At 39.0% G+C, this 17,277-nt stretch overlaps 1 protein-coding gene across 1 annotated transcript in view; it reads left to right on the top strand.

The window, feature by feature from the left end:
* Positions 1-16,951, top strand: part of SNX31 (sorting nexin 31) — a 62,924-nt gene extending 45,973 nt beyond the window's left edge. The window contains 4 exon segments of the mRNA XM_058564444.1: positions 4,362-4,475; positions 7,436-7,513; positions 12,788-12,844; positions 15,644-16,951. Of these exon segments, the coding sequence (XP_058420427.1) occupies positions 4,362-4,475; positions 7,436-7,513; positions 12,788-12,844; positions 15,644-15,736 (342 nt within the window). The 3' untranslated portion in view covers positions 15,737-16,951.
* The last annotated feature ends 326 nt before the right edge of the window (positions 16,952-17,277 follow it).

Genomic DNA, 17,277 nt, shown 5'->3' with positions numbered 1-17,277 from the left:
GCAGTGTTTATGGTGATTTTATAGAACATGACTACCGTGAATAATAAGAATCAACCGTATTTAGGAGGTAAAAATATAAATAAAAGCAAGGAATTGATTACCTTAAAAAAGAAAGAATGTTGTATAAATGGAATCATACTATATGTAGCCTTTTGAAATTGGCTTTTCTTTACTCAGCATAATTCTTTGGAAATTCATCCAGGTTGTTGTGTATATCAGTAGTTTGTTTCTTCTTATTGCTGAGCAGTATTCCACAGTGTGGAATGGCCAAAATTTGTTTAACCATTTACCCAATGAAAGATTTCTGGTTGTTTCTAGTTTTTAGCTATTATGAATAAAGCTCCTATAAATATTCATGTATAGGTTTTTGTCTGAGCACAAATCTTCATTTCTCAGGGATAAATGTCCAGGAGGGCCATGGCTGGGTCATGTGGAAGTGCGTGTTTAGTTTATTAAGAAACTGCCAAACTGTTTTCAAGAGTGGTTGTACCAGTTTACATTCCTACCAGTGATGCATGAGTGACCCAGTTTCTCTGCATCCTCATCAGCATTTGGTGTTGTCACTGTTTTTTATTTTAGTCATTCTGATGAGTGTGTAGTGGTATTTCATTGTGATTTTAATTTGCATTTTCCTCATGGCTAATGATGTTGGCCATCTTTTCACGTGCTTATTTAGCATATCTTCTTTGGTGAAATGTCTTTTTCCCATTTTCTAATTGATCACTTTTTTACTGTTGAGTTTTGAGAATACTTAGTATAGTCTAGATACTAGTCCTTTGTTGGATATGTGGTTTGCAAATATTTTCTCTCACTCTGTAGTTTTTCATCCTCTTAACAGGATCTTTTGCAGAACAGGAGCTTTTAATTTTGATGAAGTCTTAATGCATCCATTTTTCCTTTTATAGATTGTGCCTATAGTGTCAAGTCTAAGAATTCTTTACGAAACCCTATATCCTAAAGATATTTTCTAAGGGTTTTTTCCCTAAAAGTTCTACAGTGATAGGTTCTACATTTAAGTCCATGATGCATTTTGAGTTAATTTTTATATAGGGTGTGAAACTTAAAACAAAGTTCCCTTTTTTGCCTATGGAAGTCCAACTACTCCAGCACCATTTGTTGAGACGGCAATTGTTCCTCAATTGAATTGCCTTTGCACCTTTGTCAACTATCAGTTGGGCATATTCGTATGGATCTATTTCTGGATATTCTATTCTGTTCCACTGATCTATGTGTCTGTCCCTCCACCAATACCACATAATCATTCTCTTCCTTTGTAACCACTTTATTGAGATATAATTCACATACCATACAATTCACCCATATAAAGTGTCCAATTCAATGACGTTTAGTATATTCACAGAGTTGTGCAACCATCACCACAATCAATTTTAGAATACTTTTATCACCTCAGAAAGAAGCTCCATACCCTTTAGCTGTCACCTCTCTATCCTCCCATTCCCACTAGCCCTAAGAAACTACTAATCTGCTTTCTGTCTCCACAGATTTGCCTATTCTGAACATTTCATATTAATGGAATCATATGTGATCTTTGTGACTGGCTTCTTTTACTTATCATAATATTTCTAAGGTTCATCCTTGTTGTAGTATGTATAAGTACTTTATTCTTTTTCATGGTCAAATAATATTCCGTTGTACGGATATATCAAAATTAGTTTATCCATTTGTCCATTGATGGACATTTGGGTTGTTTCTACCTTTTGGCTGTTAAGAGTTGTACTACTGTGAACGTTTGTGTACAAGTTTTTGTGTGGACATGGATTTTCATTTCTCTTGGGTATATATCTAGGAGTGGAGTTGCTGGTAACTCTACTGTAGTGGTAACTCTATGTTTAACTTTGTGAGGCACTTCCAGACTATTTTCCAAAGTGTCTGCTCCATTTTACATCCCCACCAGCAGTGTATAAAGGTTCTGATTTCGCCACATCCTTGCCAGTGCTTGTTATTATCTGATTTTTTTTTTTAATTATAGCCATCTTAGAGGATATGAAGGGATATTTCATTGTGGTTTTATTTCAATATTTTTTCTCTCTGTGCTTCATTTTGGGTAGTTTCTGTTGCTATGGTTTCAAGTTCATCAATCTTTCCTTTTGTAGTGTCTAACATGTTGTTTCTTCCATCCAGTGTATTTTTATTTCTAGTATTGTATTTTTCATCTCTAGAAGTTCCATTTGGATCTTTTTTATATCTCCCATTTCTCTCCTTGTCATGCTATGTTTTTCTCTAAATTCTTGAATGTGTGGAGCATATTTACAATAACTCTTTTAATATTGTTGTCTACTAATTCCATCGTCTCTGTCATTTCTGGGTCTGTTTCTATTGATTGATTTTCCTCCTGTTCGCACAGCATACTTTTCTCCTACTTTGCATACCAGGTAACTTTATGATATGCTGAACATTGTGAATTTTACATTGTTGAATGCTGGATTTTACTGTATTCTTTTAAAGAGTATTAGACTTTGTTCTGGGATTACCCAAGTAACAATTCAGTTACTTGGGATTGGTTTTATTTTTTTAGGCTTGCTTTTGAGCTTTCTTAAGGCAGGTCAAGAGTGGTCTTTAGGGCCAATTTAGTCCTTTACTCATTAGCTGTCATTCTTAGGACTCTCCCAATGTCTTGTTTATTATGGTCTCTCTGCTCTGGTTGACAGAAACACAAACTATTTCCAGGCTGGTGTGTGAGCTCCTGGAATTGTTCAACCTACTGCTTTTTAGTGGTTCTTTCCCCAGCCTCACATGCACAGATCATTATTCAGCCAAACATTTGAAAGGAGCTCTCTGGAGCTCTTTCTCTGTATAAAGCCCTCATCCTTGGTCTTCTGCTCCACAAATTCTAACCTCAGCTTCTTCAGACTTTTATCTCCTTCTCCTCAACTCAGCAAGTCCTCTTGGCTCTGTTTGGGTTCCCCTCTCTATGCTGCATCCTGGAAACTCCTCCAGGCAGTCAGCTGGGTAATTGTAGGGCTCACCTCATTCGTTTTCCATCTCTCTGGGTTAAGAGTTCTGCATTATCTGTTTAATGTCTGAGAGCAACTGTTTCCCCTTTCATTTTTTACAGTGATGCAGTGAGACCCGTATTTCTAAAATATAAATCTAATTGTGTTATTATCCAGTTTTTAAAATCAGTTAATGAATGCCTATTGCCCTGAAGATAAAGTCCAGACTCCTTAACTTAGCTTCTGAAACCTGTAACAGTTAGCGTTCTTTGGTGGCAAGCAATAGAAACCAACACTTCTGGCTCTAGTGAAAAGAGGGATTTGGGGGAGGGATATGGAATAACCCACTGATTTAAAGGAAAAGCTCAAGCAGAGGCTTAGGAAAGTCAGGGACCAAAGGAGCTCAAGGTTTCTGGGAAACAGGAATTCTTTTTCAGGATTTGTTCATTGGGTCTCTCTGCTCTGGCATCAGATGAGGGGCGCAGAGAGTATTTGTGCAGTTGGCCTGAGTTTGGGTCATTTGCCACCCTCCAGCAGGGCAGAATTCCCTGATAGTCCTACCTAGGTAGCCACAGTGGAAGAGGGAGGGTTTTCCCAAGGGAATTTGGACTCCGTTACTAGGAGAAAGAGGGATAGATGCTGTATAGCAAAAATCACAGGGGTTTCTGGGCCGGCCCCGTGGCTTAGCAGTTAAGTGCACGCGCTCTGCTGCTGGCGGCCCGGGTTCGGATCCCGGGAGTGCACCAATGCACCGCTTCTCTGGCCATGCTGAGGCCGAGTCCCACATACAGCAACTAGAAGGATGTGCAACTATGACATACAACTATCTACTGGGGCTTTGGGGGGAAAAAAAAAAATAAATAAATAAAAAATTAAAAAAAAAAAAAAAAATCACAGGGGTTCCTACCAGGCTTTCAGGATCTGCCCCCACCCTGCTTCTCTAAGCCTCTCTTCTCACCACTCCCCATGCCTTGCAGCCTGTGCTACACTCAATCCCTTGCCATGTCTCCAACGTACCTGGTTTCCTCATGCCTCAGTGCACTTATTGTTTCTTCTACCAGGAACCACTTGTCACCTCCTCCCCCCACCCCACCCCCCCAAAAAAGCCACAAAACCACCACAACAAACTTGGATAGTTTCTACTTCTGCTCAGATAACTCCGCTCTGGGAAGCCTTCCTTTACCTTCCTAGTCTGGGTTAGGTGCCCATCCTGTTTACTTCCATAAACCTGTGTTTGCTTCCCTTATAACACTTATTATATCAAACTGTGGTGATTACTTTTATGACTCTCATAGACTGATAGCTTCTTGAGAATAGGGATAGTCTCACTTGTTTTGATATTTTGCCCTTCACATAATAGCCACTTAAATGTCTATTGAATATCAAATAATATCTTTTCCTCTGTAGGGAACTCTGCTGAATATGGATGGGCCCCAGCAAACTCTCAACCAGAACTTAGAGCTCAGATTTCAGTATAGCAGGGATAGTCGCTGGCAGTGGTTTGTTATTTACACCAAACAGGTGAGTTCTCAGGGCAGAGCATGAAAACCTTCTCTGCTGAAATGCTCTCTTGCTGCTGGGTGGACATGGCACATTCCCCTAACCCGGTTGGAGCAGGGCACTTGAGTATGCTGTGCATTCTCTTTTGGCCTGTAATGCCTCTTATCTTGTTTGTTTTTTGTTTCATTTTACTAGTCACAATGGCCTTCATATCAGTTAGAAATGAGTTTAGTTACTGTGTAACAGAAGACTCAACTTTTGACAGTGGCTTAGACCAGGGGTCAGTTTAACTTTTTCTCAAAGGGCCAGATGGTAAATATTTTAAGTTTTGAGGTCGACATGGTCTCTGTCGCAACTACTCAACTCTGTTGATGTAGCACAAAAGCAGCCATAGACAATACATACACAAATGGGTACAGCTGTGTTCCAATAAAATTTTATTTACTAAAACAGTTTGGAGGCTAGATTTGTTTGCCAATCCCCGGCTTAGACAATACAGATTTTTATCATCTTAATAAGAATACTGGAGATAGATGATTGGCATCCCTGTCATTCTCTTGATCTTTTCCAAGCAGATAAAAGCTATTCCTTTTATCTGGAAAGCAAAAGCTTTACCCCAGAAGCCCCCAGTAGAGTTTCCATTATGTCTCATTGGCCAGAACTGGGTCACATGACCACTCCTAGCTGCAAGGGATTCTGGGAATCAAGTATTTAGCAAAGAGGAACAGGATTCATGATCAGCTTAGAGTAAGCATGAGCCATTGCCTAGAGCTGGGCACTTTGTCCTCCCAAAAATAATCAGGATTCTGTTAGGAGGGAAGAAGGGCTGTTGGGTAGCAAATTGTCTGTTTCTGCCACAGGCATGTAACTAAAATTGGAATAAAAATCCTAAGAAAAATAGAATTTTCTAAACACTAAATTCAATTGAAAAATTCTTTTTGCTCAATTAACTTAGGCTATTTCAAATTGGAATCAAAACTACAAATGTTCTAAAATGAAATCAAAATAACCAAGTAATATTTACATCAACATTACATTCAACTTGAGTCCCTGGTGATCATATTAAGTTCCATGGAGTATTCTGGTTTCAGGTAACCAAAGCTCCCTTTCGACTCTCTACTTCTAGGACAGTTGTGATCGTGAGATTATAGATATCAAAGTCCCCTGAACAAGACGAAGTACTAAATCAAAATCCTAGGTTAAAGAAATGGGTCCTCAGGTTCACCTTGAATATGAACCATCCTTAGGGAAAGGGTAGGATGGTTTGCTGAGGCAAAATCTGCAGTCACTTGGAGAGACACAGAGAGATTTTGGCAATGAACCTCCTCCCACCCCCCCACCCCCCCTGCCAATGCTAAGTGCCGTAGTTAAATTTTATTATGGTCTTTTAATCTAGTCCGTAGCAGATGAGTTTAAGCCACTATAGAGAAGTGCAATAAACGTACTTTTAAAGGATTCCTAGTAAGGTCTTATTTCCTTTGGAGTGTGAGTATCCACCCAAGGGCTACTTCTGCAAAAGGCAGAAATGTGGCTTGTGTGTCTTGCAAATACAAATGAGGGTTTGTGCCCAGATCTTTTCTAGACTCTTTAAACAGAAGCTTTGTCCCTTTATATTTAATAAACCTTGCCTGGCTTATAGCAGAATCCTAACCTATGTATCTATGTACCTTGTATAGGCGTATGGAATCAGTCTGCACCTTGTGAGATACCATTAAACATGCTTCCTAGCTGCATCCGCTCAGGGTTTGTTGTTTAACTATTTCATACCCTGGTTTCGTGTAGGTTACATATATGCACAGATAAACAGGGTTAGTTCTTAGCAAAACCAAGAAGGCAAAATTCATCCTTGTGTATAAACCCCACATCTATTACTCTTTTCCTTCTTGGGGGCAGCACCTCTCTTCTCTCTTCCTGCGTTTCTCTTCCCTTAGATCAAATGAATTCTTGTCATGTTCTACAGTCCTGCAAGACTTTGAGATGTAGCACACCCTCCGTCTAATTCTACTGTGTATGTCCTATTCTCCAAGAGTTTCCTACTTTGGCTACCACCCCAACCTGGTTTTCTCTCTCTCCCTACTCCTCCTCTCCATCATCCCCGTCCAGCACAGTTACCATCCTTGAGCACAGACTTAGACTAAGGTCCTATAGCCTTCAAGCTTTGAGCTTCCGTTGTCTCAAACCCTAGTGGGGCTGAAAGAAGAAAGAGCAAGCCAAGAATTGAGAGCTGGACAAGAGAGCAAAAGGATTCATGGGAAAGGAGCAAATGGGAAAATCATAGGGAACCTTAAGTTCGACACATGGGGATGAAGATCCCGGAACAAGGAAGCCGCTTTTGTGTAGCAAGCTATAAAACTGTGTGTGTCTTCGAGCTAACAACGATGAGCCAACAATAAGCCACAGGTGATATTGGCAGCAACTGTCAGTCTTGAAAGGGAATGATTAAAGATACCAGAAAAATAAGAACATGAAGAAAAACAACTAATTTTTTTTAGTTCCATAAAAGCCATAAGATGCTAATATATTCTTTCAAACAGACAGATTACTATTTATGCCTAATGATAGATCTCTCAATAATTATGCTTACAATTAAATATAAGATTGACCATCATCAGTTTATTTGGTTACAATAATAAGCAGTTTTTATTATTTTTTGCTCATAAAATATGAGCTGCTTACATAGTGGTAGAAAAAGATGGGATGTAAGGGGGAAGTTTTAAGAGGGAAACAGATTAGTAATGAGATCCTGGCCATTTTTCATCTCTCTTTTAAAAACTTAGGGTAAATATATTCATGTGACTGGGAAAATTTATGGTTACATGCTAATTATGTCTTATGCAAATTTATGGAAATTAAAGAAATCTAAATTTTTGACAGTGTACTGTTGGAGAGCAGAGCTCAAAATCTGCCTGTGGTGTAAGGAGGGAAGGAAGATAATGAAGATCTCTTCAGTTGAGAGAGTTCTTTATTTCTGAATTTCTTAGGCTTTTTTGCTGAGTAGCTGCTTGAAAAAGATGATCTCAGAAAAGATGGTAAAGCTAGTTGCAGAGAATCCAGAAATGGTAAGTACCCTAATCTATGTATATTTTTCAGTTTAAGTTCCCACCAGCAGCCGACACAAAACTACACTGATGAATTCCCTGGGCCGCCTAGCCTGAGCCTCAAGTGAGGAATCCACCCGCCCAGGAGTGAGCTTCTCTGCCCTCTGTGAGCTCAGGCTGTAGAATTCAAGCCATTTTTTCCAATGAGAAGTTGTCTTTGGATTGCTGAGCACTCTCTAACCCTTGACTCTGTATCCTTATATTTCTGCCTTCCCCCAAATGGAGGATTCTGGATTTACCATACAAGCTTCCAGATTTATCAGAAAGTCAGGATCTTGAGAGGTCTTTAACACAGCAGCAATGATCTTAAATAAGCTCTACAGTTTTGTCTCTAGAAAGAACTCACAGCCTCTTGATGCTTCCACTGTGCCAAATTAAAATGCCTCTAGCAGTTGGGATAAGCCATTGAGTAAAAGAAGCTCTCGAGGCTGTTATTTTTCTCAAAGTAAAATTAAACTTTGTTTTTCTAGTCTACATCTTCAACAAAGGCCCAGTAACTCATTGAAAGGCTTGGTGGCAGGCTATAAAATGAGTTACTGAGATTTTAAACTTTTCTACTTGCCTCGTCATCGTCATGATATAAGCATGTCCCAAATAAGACAGTACAGTTTGATTTTAAAAAATGATTACAAATACTAATGCCTGGTTGACATTTATAAACATAATGCAGAATATTACACTGATCTTTAAAAAATACAACAGAAAACCTTTGGAAATTTTCTCTAATGTTTTCATTTAAATTTAGTCCTTTATAAAGATAACATCTTTAATTTAACATTGATTTTTACTTGATTTTGCAGCTTTTTTCCAAGAAAATGGTTGCATTTTATACTTATTTCTCTTTCTTCTACAACTGAAAATATTTTCTCAGGGAAAATAAAATTCACTGCCCTTTGGTGTTTGAACAATTCAAAATGTACTAGAGAGTAACAAATCAAGGCAATAAAAGAATCAATGATGCTCTTTTTAAAAGAGCAATAAAATCTAACCTCTTAGGCAGGATGGACCCCCTTAGGCTCCAATTATTTGATGTATAAAAGGAAGAAGAAGGAAGAGAAAAGTAATTAATTAAAGTAGCCCCATGAAAAGGGAGAAGTGTTCTCCAATGTGGTTGAATAAAATGTAAGCTACTTGATGCAGGAAATGCATGTACAATGAGTAGCTAAAGAGTTTGCTTACTGTTAGGAGAAGGTGGTGATCCATTTAAAGTTTTCAAGAAAAATAACCACACTAACTACATTTCTTATATTTGCACACAAATTGAAATCTATAGTTTATCCCTGTAGCTGGTAGCAAAATTAGCCAGTACTTGTATTGCTTTATCCAGATACTCAAGAAGTTTTATTTCCACAAACTCTTTATTTTATTTCTTTACTTATTTTGGTTCTTGAAAAGACAAGTTAAGACCCTTCCTCTTGAAAATTGGGTTTTCAGGAGGATGTTGTAGGGATAGTCCACATTTCAATCTGGAATTTCATCTATAAACCCCTGGGTAGAATGGGACCCTGGAAGGTAAAAAGAACAGACAGATCAGCTGTTTGAACTTCAGCTGAGTTCTGGGCCTCCTCACAAAGTACGGTTGACTAGAACAAATCATCTGTGGAGCTTAAAGTACCATGTAAATGTATGACTGTGACCTTCACTCATTTTCTAGGTAGACACATAAAGGCTGAGCTGACAGATCACTTATAGGCTTATATGGACCAAGATACAGAGGTCTCCATTTTGCAAGGCAGAATAGATTTCAAGATTTGGATAATCATGAAGAATCTGGGGAAGGGGTGAGAAATTGAGAAAACTGTAACCAAATGAGCCCCATACATAAAGCAGATGGCCCCTAGAAACAGATTAAATGGTACTGTTTTATCCTAGTTATAAGGAAGGATTGAAAGAAGAAATTTAGTGCTAACTTAATTAGCTTAGTTAGCTTTAGGCGATGGTTTCAAAGGTAGGAGCCGAACCGTTTATGAAGAGATCATTAAAATTTGAACTCAAACAAATGCACTAAAGTGAAATGTAAACATACTACAGAAAAATCATGTTAAATTCTTAAAGGCAGTATTAACTGCAAACCAGAAGGAAAAAAGAGTGTAACATTCTACTTAGAGCTATGCTCCTACACAAAAGCCTAAATTAGTTTTGTTAATAATTGCTACTTTTAACTAGAACAGAATTGTAAGGATTATTTTATTTGAAAATAAAGTGTATTAGGAGTAGATTTGGCTGCATATAACAAAAACAAGACAAAAATAAGTGTCTTGGACAAAATACAAGTTTGTTTCTCTCTCATCTAAAAGAAGCCCAGAGGTAGGCAGTCTAGGGCTGGGGTAGTGGCTCCATGATGTCACCAGAGACCTTTCTGGTCTGCCATCTTCAGTGTATGGCTTTTACCTCATGCCCAAGGTGGCTGCTGGAGCTCCAGGCATTACATCCACATTCTAGGCAGCAAGTATGAGGAAAGTATGAAGAAGGGATCACTTCTTTTCTTTAAGGAGGAGTCTTAGAAGTCCCACACAGAATTTCTGCTTACAGCTTATTGGCCAAGAGTTAGTCACATCACAGGCCCACACCTAGCTGCAAGGGAGTCTGGTAAATGTAATCTTTTTGCAGGGTATGTTGTTTCTCCAAATAAATTTGGGTATTATTACTAAGAAAGAAGGGTAGAATGGATAATGGAGTAGGCTACCAGTAATCTCTGTCATGTAAAGAAATCTAAAAGATACCAAAAAAAGAAAGCAGATGTATTTTATGCAGTAGACGTGTTCCTAAGGAGTTTCTGAAACTGTATCATTTTCTTGTTATTTTGTATATTGAACCATAATCTGAATACATGAGAGGTATCAGGAATATGCTGGTGAATAATTTTCTGAGTATATTTTTAATAATCCATACCTAGTTTGATTGTTTTATTAGTTTGTATATTGTTTCCTTAGGTTTACTTAAAAGTGGGTCTGAATCTCTAAATTAGTTTTCTGAAAAATGGCAAGAATGAGATGGCTGTCTGATTCTGGTTTGCCTCATAGCTCTCACCCTCATCCCCAACTACCATCACTATATGCATTTTGCTCTCCACTCCTTTTTCATTTGGGGTAAGATCAGACTGTGTAAAAGGCCACTGGGCTCAGAGGCGGGAGCTTTGAAGTGTGTTCCTGTTAGGTGGCGAGGAGGGGACACATCAAGGGCAGTGCTGTCTGATGGCCCAGGGATGCCAGCCTTTGAATTGTGGTCCAGTTCAGAAAACAGAAGAAGTATAGACATTTACAGCCTTCATGAAAAGGGCCTGAGCACAGCAGGAGGACGAAGTTTTAGAGAGCCAGGGGGAAATTACTGTGCAGGAATAAGTGCTTAGATTATTAACAGAAACTACTCAATTAATGAAACGAGAGTGCAGGAATAGTGCGTTATGAAAAAGGGTTAGCTTTTCCCCCAACTTTATTCCCCCTAGTATATAAAATATTTAAAGCCTTATTGAAATAAGTCAAGGAAACAACTTATATCATAAACTGCTTAACATTTGTAGTGGGTTCTATTTTATTTATTTTGAAATAGGGAGGGGGAGGGGAAGGAGAATAGGAGAGAGAAAAATTCCAAGAGTTTTCCTCCAACTTCTGTGTTTCATTGCACAAGACTAGTTACAAGCTATAATGTAATATTATATTACAATATAGTAATAATTATATGTAAATATAATTATATGTAAATAATAATATACATATATGTAGATAATGTAAAATAATAATACTAGCAAAATACATAAGACATCAGAGCATTAATTTTTCATTTACTAAGACTTAATTGATTTTTTTAAATTCTTGAGATAGGCCTCAAATATATGAACTTTTCTATTAAGAATACTAACCTCAGGGAGGTCCTCTGCATACTTCAAAGCAGTATATTTTACAACAAAATTAAGTTAACCGTAATTAAAAGATAATGCTCTTTTGCAGTGTCCTGTTATTTATCCCACTTATTTTGAAATGTCCCACTCTATATTCTCATGAATAATAAGCCATAGTAAACAACTTAGTTGATTCACTCCTTCGTTCTCTCATTTATGAATGCCTACATTGACCATGCAATGGTTAGCAACTGAGGATCCAGCGGCAAGGGGCGTATTTGTTGGAGGAGAAAGGCAATTAGTAAAGAGACATTTAGAGTTATAGAGTGGTAAGAGACATGCACATAATGCAGAGTTGCTTAATAGTAGTTCTTTTCTTTTCCTATGGGAAGAGTCTAAGAACTCTTTCCTCCAAACTCTAGCTAGGTCACCTTTACAGGGTGTGCCCGACGCTCTCTTTGCCTCTCCAGATTCACTCTCCACTCTCTTGTGCCCTGCCCTGTGCCCTAGAGACTGACTTTTGTGTGCTGAGACCCTGCCCTCTGACCTCCAACCTTTGACCAGGCTCACCCATGGGGAAACAGCAAAATTGGAGGGTGGGAGAAAAGTGAGATTGGGGTGTTTATTTCTCCAACTCCATCCCTGCTGGGTCTCTGTGGTTGGCACAGCCCCCTACGGAGGGCCACCCTCCTGGAGGTGGCCTCTCCCCCCTGGTACTGCTCTCGTTCCAGTACCAGCTGCTGCCCTGTCCCTTCAGGCCTAGAGGTGGTAAGAATTACCCCCACCCATCCCAGCCCCTACTGCTAGCCCCTAGGGGCTCCAGCATCCCTCCATTGATTCACTTTTATCCTACCCACGCCTCCATGAAATAGTTCCTTTTAAAAATCTTCCTCAATTACTCCAGGAATGCGCCATCTGTTTTCCGATGGGACCCTACTGTTATATTACATTTACCTTATGTACATGAGATACATTCAAGCCTCTTGAACTTTAGTTTGATTCCTCACTTGATCAATGATGCTTTTTGATTAATCAAAGCCCCATTTGGCTTTGATTCAGCATATGGATCGGAGCTCTGTGGATTATCTCAAGATTTAGGAATGCATTTCATTTCATCTGAGGTCCTTTTAAAAGCTGTGTTATATCACAAAATCCATGGGCAATCACTAACGTTAAACATTAAGCTTCACTTAACTTTTGGGGACTCAATTTCTGTGCCACTGAGACACTTGCGAATGAAGGGGGCTGTGGAGGTGACAAGCAGGTGTACCTGCTGACTGGCAGCCTCCAGGACCATTCAGAGGATTACTGCGGAGGGGAAATGTGCTGGTTAAATAGATTATTTGTGTGCTTGCTTCTCCGCTCTGTGCTGACTGACATTTTACTAATCTGTTTAGCAGATTGAAGTTCCGGAACAAGGCAAAAGTAAAAAATACCGCATTCAACAAAGCCAGGTCTGTGAGTAAAATTATGTAATTGATATTATAATTTTGATAAATCTGGCCTTTTTTTCCCCTTTGAGTAACCCAAGTCATTCTACTTTTAAGAATAAGCCAGAATTCTCTTTCTCAGAAGCTCCTCCGTGTTGGTTGGGCCAATTGGAGGACCATCAGAGAAGTGTAGTATTTTTATTGTAGCACCAGTAGGGCTGGGAGAAGTGCTTTCCCGAAGTTTTACATAGAAAATTTCCAAGAAGAACACAAATTCTTTAGTGATTTTCTTCTACACCCTGTGCATTTTTTGGAAAATCCTCTTTCTGGTTTGTATATTTTAGTTTCATAGATTTTCTGCAGTGTACTCTGTACAAGACAACTTTTAAGTTTATAAAATACTTTTGCAAGCATTTAGGTCGAGCATTTAGGTGCAGATAATGGTAACAGTAAAAATCATAATAGAGAGCATTAATAGGCACTCGATGTTGCCAGGCACTGTTCTAAGCACTTTTATGTGGGTTAACATATTTATCCTTACCAGGAACATGTGAAACAGTTGAGGAAACTGGGGCACAGAGAGGTTAAGTGATGTGCCCCAAGTTGCACAGTAATCAATGGTGGAAGGAAGCACATAGTCTGACTCCAGAGCCATGCCCTTAACTACCTTTGCTAACTCTTCCTTTTTAGGTTCAAATCCTAGTATAGGTGAATGAAACAAAGGTGACCGCTAAGTAGCATTTGAATGGAATTTGGTTATTCCTCCAGCTCCTCTCACAGGGTCTGCTGTATGTATAAAGGTACTTAGTATATAAGTACAGTATTTATAAATACATAAGCATGCAAGGTCCTTTTTTGAGTGGATAAGCTCAGAAAAAAAAGTAAAAACAGGCTAAATGCAAAGCTTTCTCTCTTTCATAACAACAGCATTTCTGGCTGCTTAGATCAGAGACAGGAGATGAGAACTCCACCACCTAACTGGCTCTGGGTCTTCAGGCAGATCAAAAAACTAAGTGTGTGTAAGCGACTCCTGAGGTTCTTATTAAAGTGCAAATTTCTAGAGGCCACTTTGGCAGCCCAGGTTCACAGGTTTGGATCCTGGGCATGGACCTACACCACTCGTCAGTCATGCTGTGGCGGTGACCCACGTACAAAATAGAGGAAGATTGGCACAGATGTTAGCTCAGGACTAATCTTCCTCAAGTAAAAAAACAGGAAGATTGGCAACAGATGTTAGCTCAGGGTGAAACTTCCTCAGCAAAAAAAAAAAAAAGTAAAAATAAAATGCAAATTCCTGGGCTTCACCCCAAAAGATTGATCCAGTAGATCTGGGTTACGGGGCCTCCATCAGCATTTATAACAAGTACCCCAATGGGAAACACCGCACCAAGCTTCAATTTCTTTTTCTGTAAAATGTAGGTGGTAATCACTCCATTTAAATTCATCCATTTCAGCAACAAGATGATGGCGTAGAGCTGTGGTTCTCAACCTTGGCTGCACGTTGGAATCAGCTGGGGAGCGCTAAAAACTAACAATGCCTGGGGCCTGGCAACAGAATTTTTAAAACTCCCCAGATGGTCTGATGTACAGCCAGCATTGGAACCATGATCCTAGAACAGTGGTTCTCAAAGTGTGGTCCCTAGGGACCACAGGGACCTTGGGAACTTATTAGAAATTCAAATCCTCAGGCCACAAACCTACTGGATCAGCAACTCTAGAGGTAGGGGCCAGCAACTTGTGTTGAGCAAGCCTCACCCTCTAGATGAGTCTGATGTGTGTCCAAGTTTGAGAGCTGCTGTCCTGGAACAACAGATGACACAACACGCAGCACAACTGTGATCCACGTTGATGCTAATTCAGGTATCCTCTCAGATGAGCGCAAGGCGACAACAGGCAGACCTCCCTCATGCTCTGAGCAGGGCCACCATGTCAGAAGGAGGCCTGGTGTCCAAATATGGTGAATTCCAACTTATTTTAGGAAACCTTTATGTAGAGCTTATCCTGAGCCAGGCACGGTGATAATTGCTTTCCAATAATTCATTTAATCCTCATAACAACCCAGGTGTTATTATCCTTGGTTTATAGCCGAGGGAACTGAAAACATAGAAAGGTTAAGTAACTTGCCCAAGGTCACACAGCTAGTAAATGACAGACCCAGTATCCAAACCCAAGCAGTCTTTATTTGTTGTTTAACAAAGTTTGTTTGTTCCTTTAACCACTTTGCCATGGGGCCTCTCAATCAAGACAAATCCTTCATAAAAAAATTTTTTTAGCTGATCTGCCCATTGAGGTGCCCACATTTATTTCACCAAGATCAAAGCCCGTTCTCCATGGCCCTGTCTTTGAGATTTCATAAATACTGAAAGCCAGCTATTCACTCCCTGAGGATTTGTAGCAACCATAACCTCTTAAAATGTTTTAAAATAACTATAATACTTGTTAAAAATTTGTATTTTTGTGGAATGTGCACTAAAGATTTTGGGGAAAGTTAAAAACTGAAAGTCACGTGGCTTTTAAGAGAGGGGGAAAAGGACAAGAGAGGCAGAGTTCAAGTGTTAGCTGGAGACGTCCTGGTGCCTGGAAAGGCGCTCTGAACATGTCTACCTTGGCACACCAGCAGGGGGCACTCTCAGCCCTAACACATGTGCACCTACCCCAAAATAAAGATTCTACAGGATAAGACCATTTAAAATAACCATTGCTTAAACAAATGTAACTTTCTGTTGCCTTCTTAATATTATTTTAACATCCTTGACTTTTTTGTTGGTTTTGTCATTATGGAAATTATTTCCACTTCTGACCTCTCTGTTTACTTCGCAACAGAAAGACTATTCTAGTTTTCTTCCAAGAAAAAGCAAGATTAAGACAGAGAAAGTGGACTGTGTTTTTGGGACCATAAAGGAAGAAGATCTTTGAAGAGAAAGTCAATGTCCTCTAAGGCTGTCTCTACAGTGAAAGAGCTTGGGGGTTGAAAGTGTACTTCCTACCATCAATGGAAGAAATCTGACCCTTTCCCATTTTGTTGATGTTAAGATGGACCATATTCATAAAGACTACTTCAGAACTCTCTTGATCTCAAGATTAAAAAGAAATACGAACCAAAGTTATACGGTTTGTTTTTAGTGACTCATAAAGGACAAGTGGAAAATCCAAATCAATTAGTAGGAAGCTCATTCTTTTTTCTTTCTAAAGTAGATGTTTACCTAGCTTCATGAAGTCTTATATATCTTCTGATATTACAAGAATGAAAGGCTTCATATAAAACAGTATGAATGCATTTGGGGTTAAGTTCTGAAGATGTGATGACTCATCAGCTGAGGAGAATGTGGCTCTGTCTGAGAAATGGAATCATTGCAAGAGAAATCCGGGCTTCGCTGATCCATCCACAGCACCAGAGCAAGGAGGTGATGAACTACTGATTTGGTTCCTTACATAATCTGGAGCCTACCAATATGGATGTACTCAAAGTAATAGGCTGCCCCAGTTCTGTTTCTCCACTGGTCTAATTGCATGCTGTCCTTGAAATAGAGTTCAGCTCAGTAATCATCATGCTATTTTGAAAAGCAATGGGGCCCTTCACTCGATATCAGATACCTTATGTCTCTTAGCTCTAAAAATATGTATACTTCTTCACTAGATTGTTCCTTATCCAGTTGCAGTTTATCATGGTAATTAATGTAATTATATAGAGAATTAAGACCACAGTAAGGGAGAGGGACAGAGGAATCTATGTAATGTAATTAGATAAAGTGCAGTATTCTAATGTTCTTTTCTAACTGGGTTGTGTAACTAATTATATAATAAATATGAAATATATTCTAGTGAATATAGAATTTACTGATGAAAATTCTGTGAATAATATTTTTGAAGTGTAGAATCTGTTAAAGCCCTATAATATTTATAAAGCAATGCCTCTATCTGTAACTTCTAGTGCCATGAAGTTTTATATTTATATTTTAGGCTGTAGTAGGAAGTTTTGGCCGGGAGAATGATAAACATCCCAAATCATTTGTGGTGAGTGTATTAATGGATTAGGATGCATTTTCAGATTAAAATGGAAGTTTACATACTATTTTGCCAACTTAAGAATAGTCGAGGTCTATTTCTTTTTAATAGCTGACACCTACACTGTGTAAGGACTATTGTAGACACTAGGAACGCAAAGGGAATTTGTATTTGGGGTGAGAAGACACATATGTTAAGTTGAACCATATGTAGTTGCTGTCATGTTGGTCAAAAATAGTTGAATGTTGTCAGTTTGATATGTTTCAGCTTGATAACATAAGAGTAATCCAGAAGCATGTGTCAGTGTCCAGTGTGCAGCGTGCACCTGTGTGTCAAAGGAAATTGGGGGCATTAGGAAGCCCCCAGGGGAACAGGGACTCTGAAGAAAGAGTTGAGTCAAGTGGAGGCAGAGATGGGGGCACACACGTCAAAGGCAAGGATGGACACTGATG

The sequence above is a fragment of the Diceros bicornis genome, chromosome 21 (genome assembly GCF_020826845.1).
Source record: "Diceros bicornis minor isolate mBicDic1 chromosome 21, mDicBic1.mat.cur, whole genome shotgun sequence".
Classification (NCBI taxonomy): Eukaryota; Metazoa; Chordata; class Mammalia; order Perissodactyla; family Rhinocerotidae; genus Diceros; species Diceros bicornis.
The sequence above is the reverse complement of the archived record's forward strand: the minus strand, read 5'-3'. Positions and strand labels throughout refer to the sequence as shown.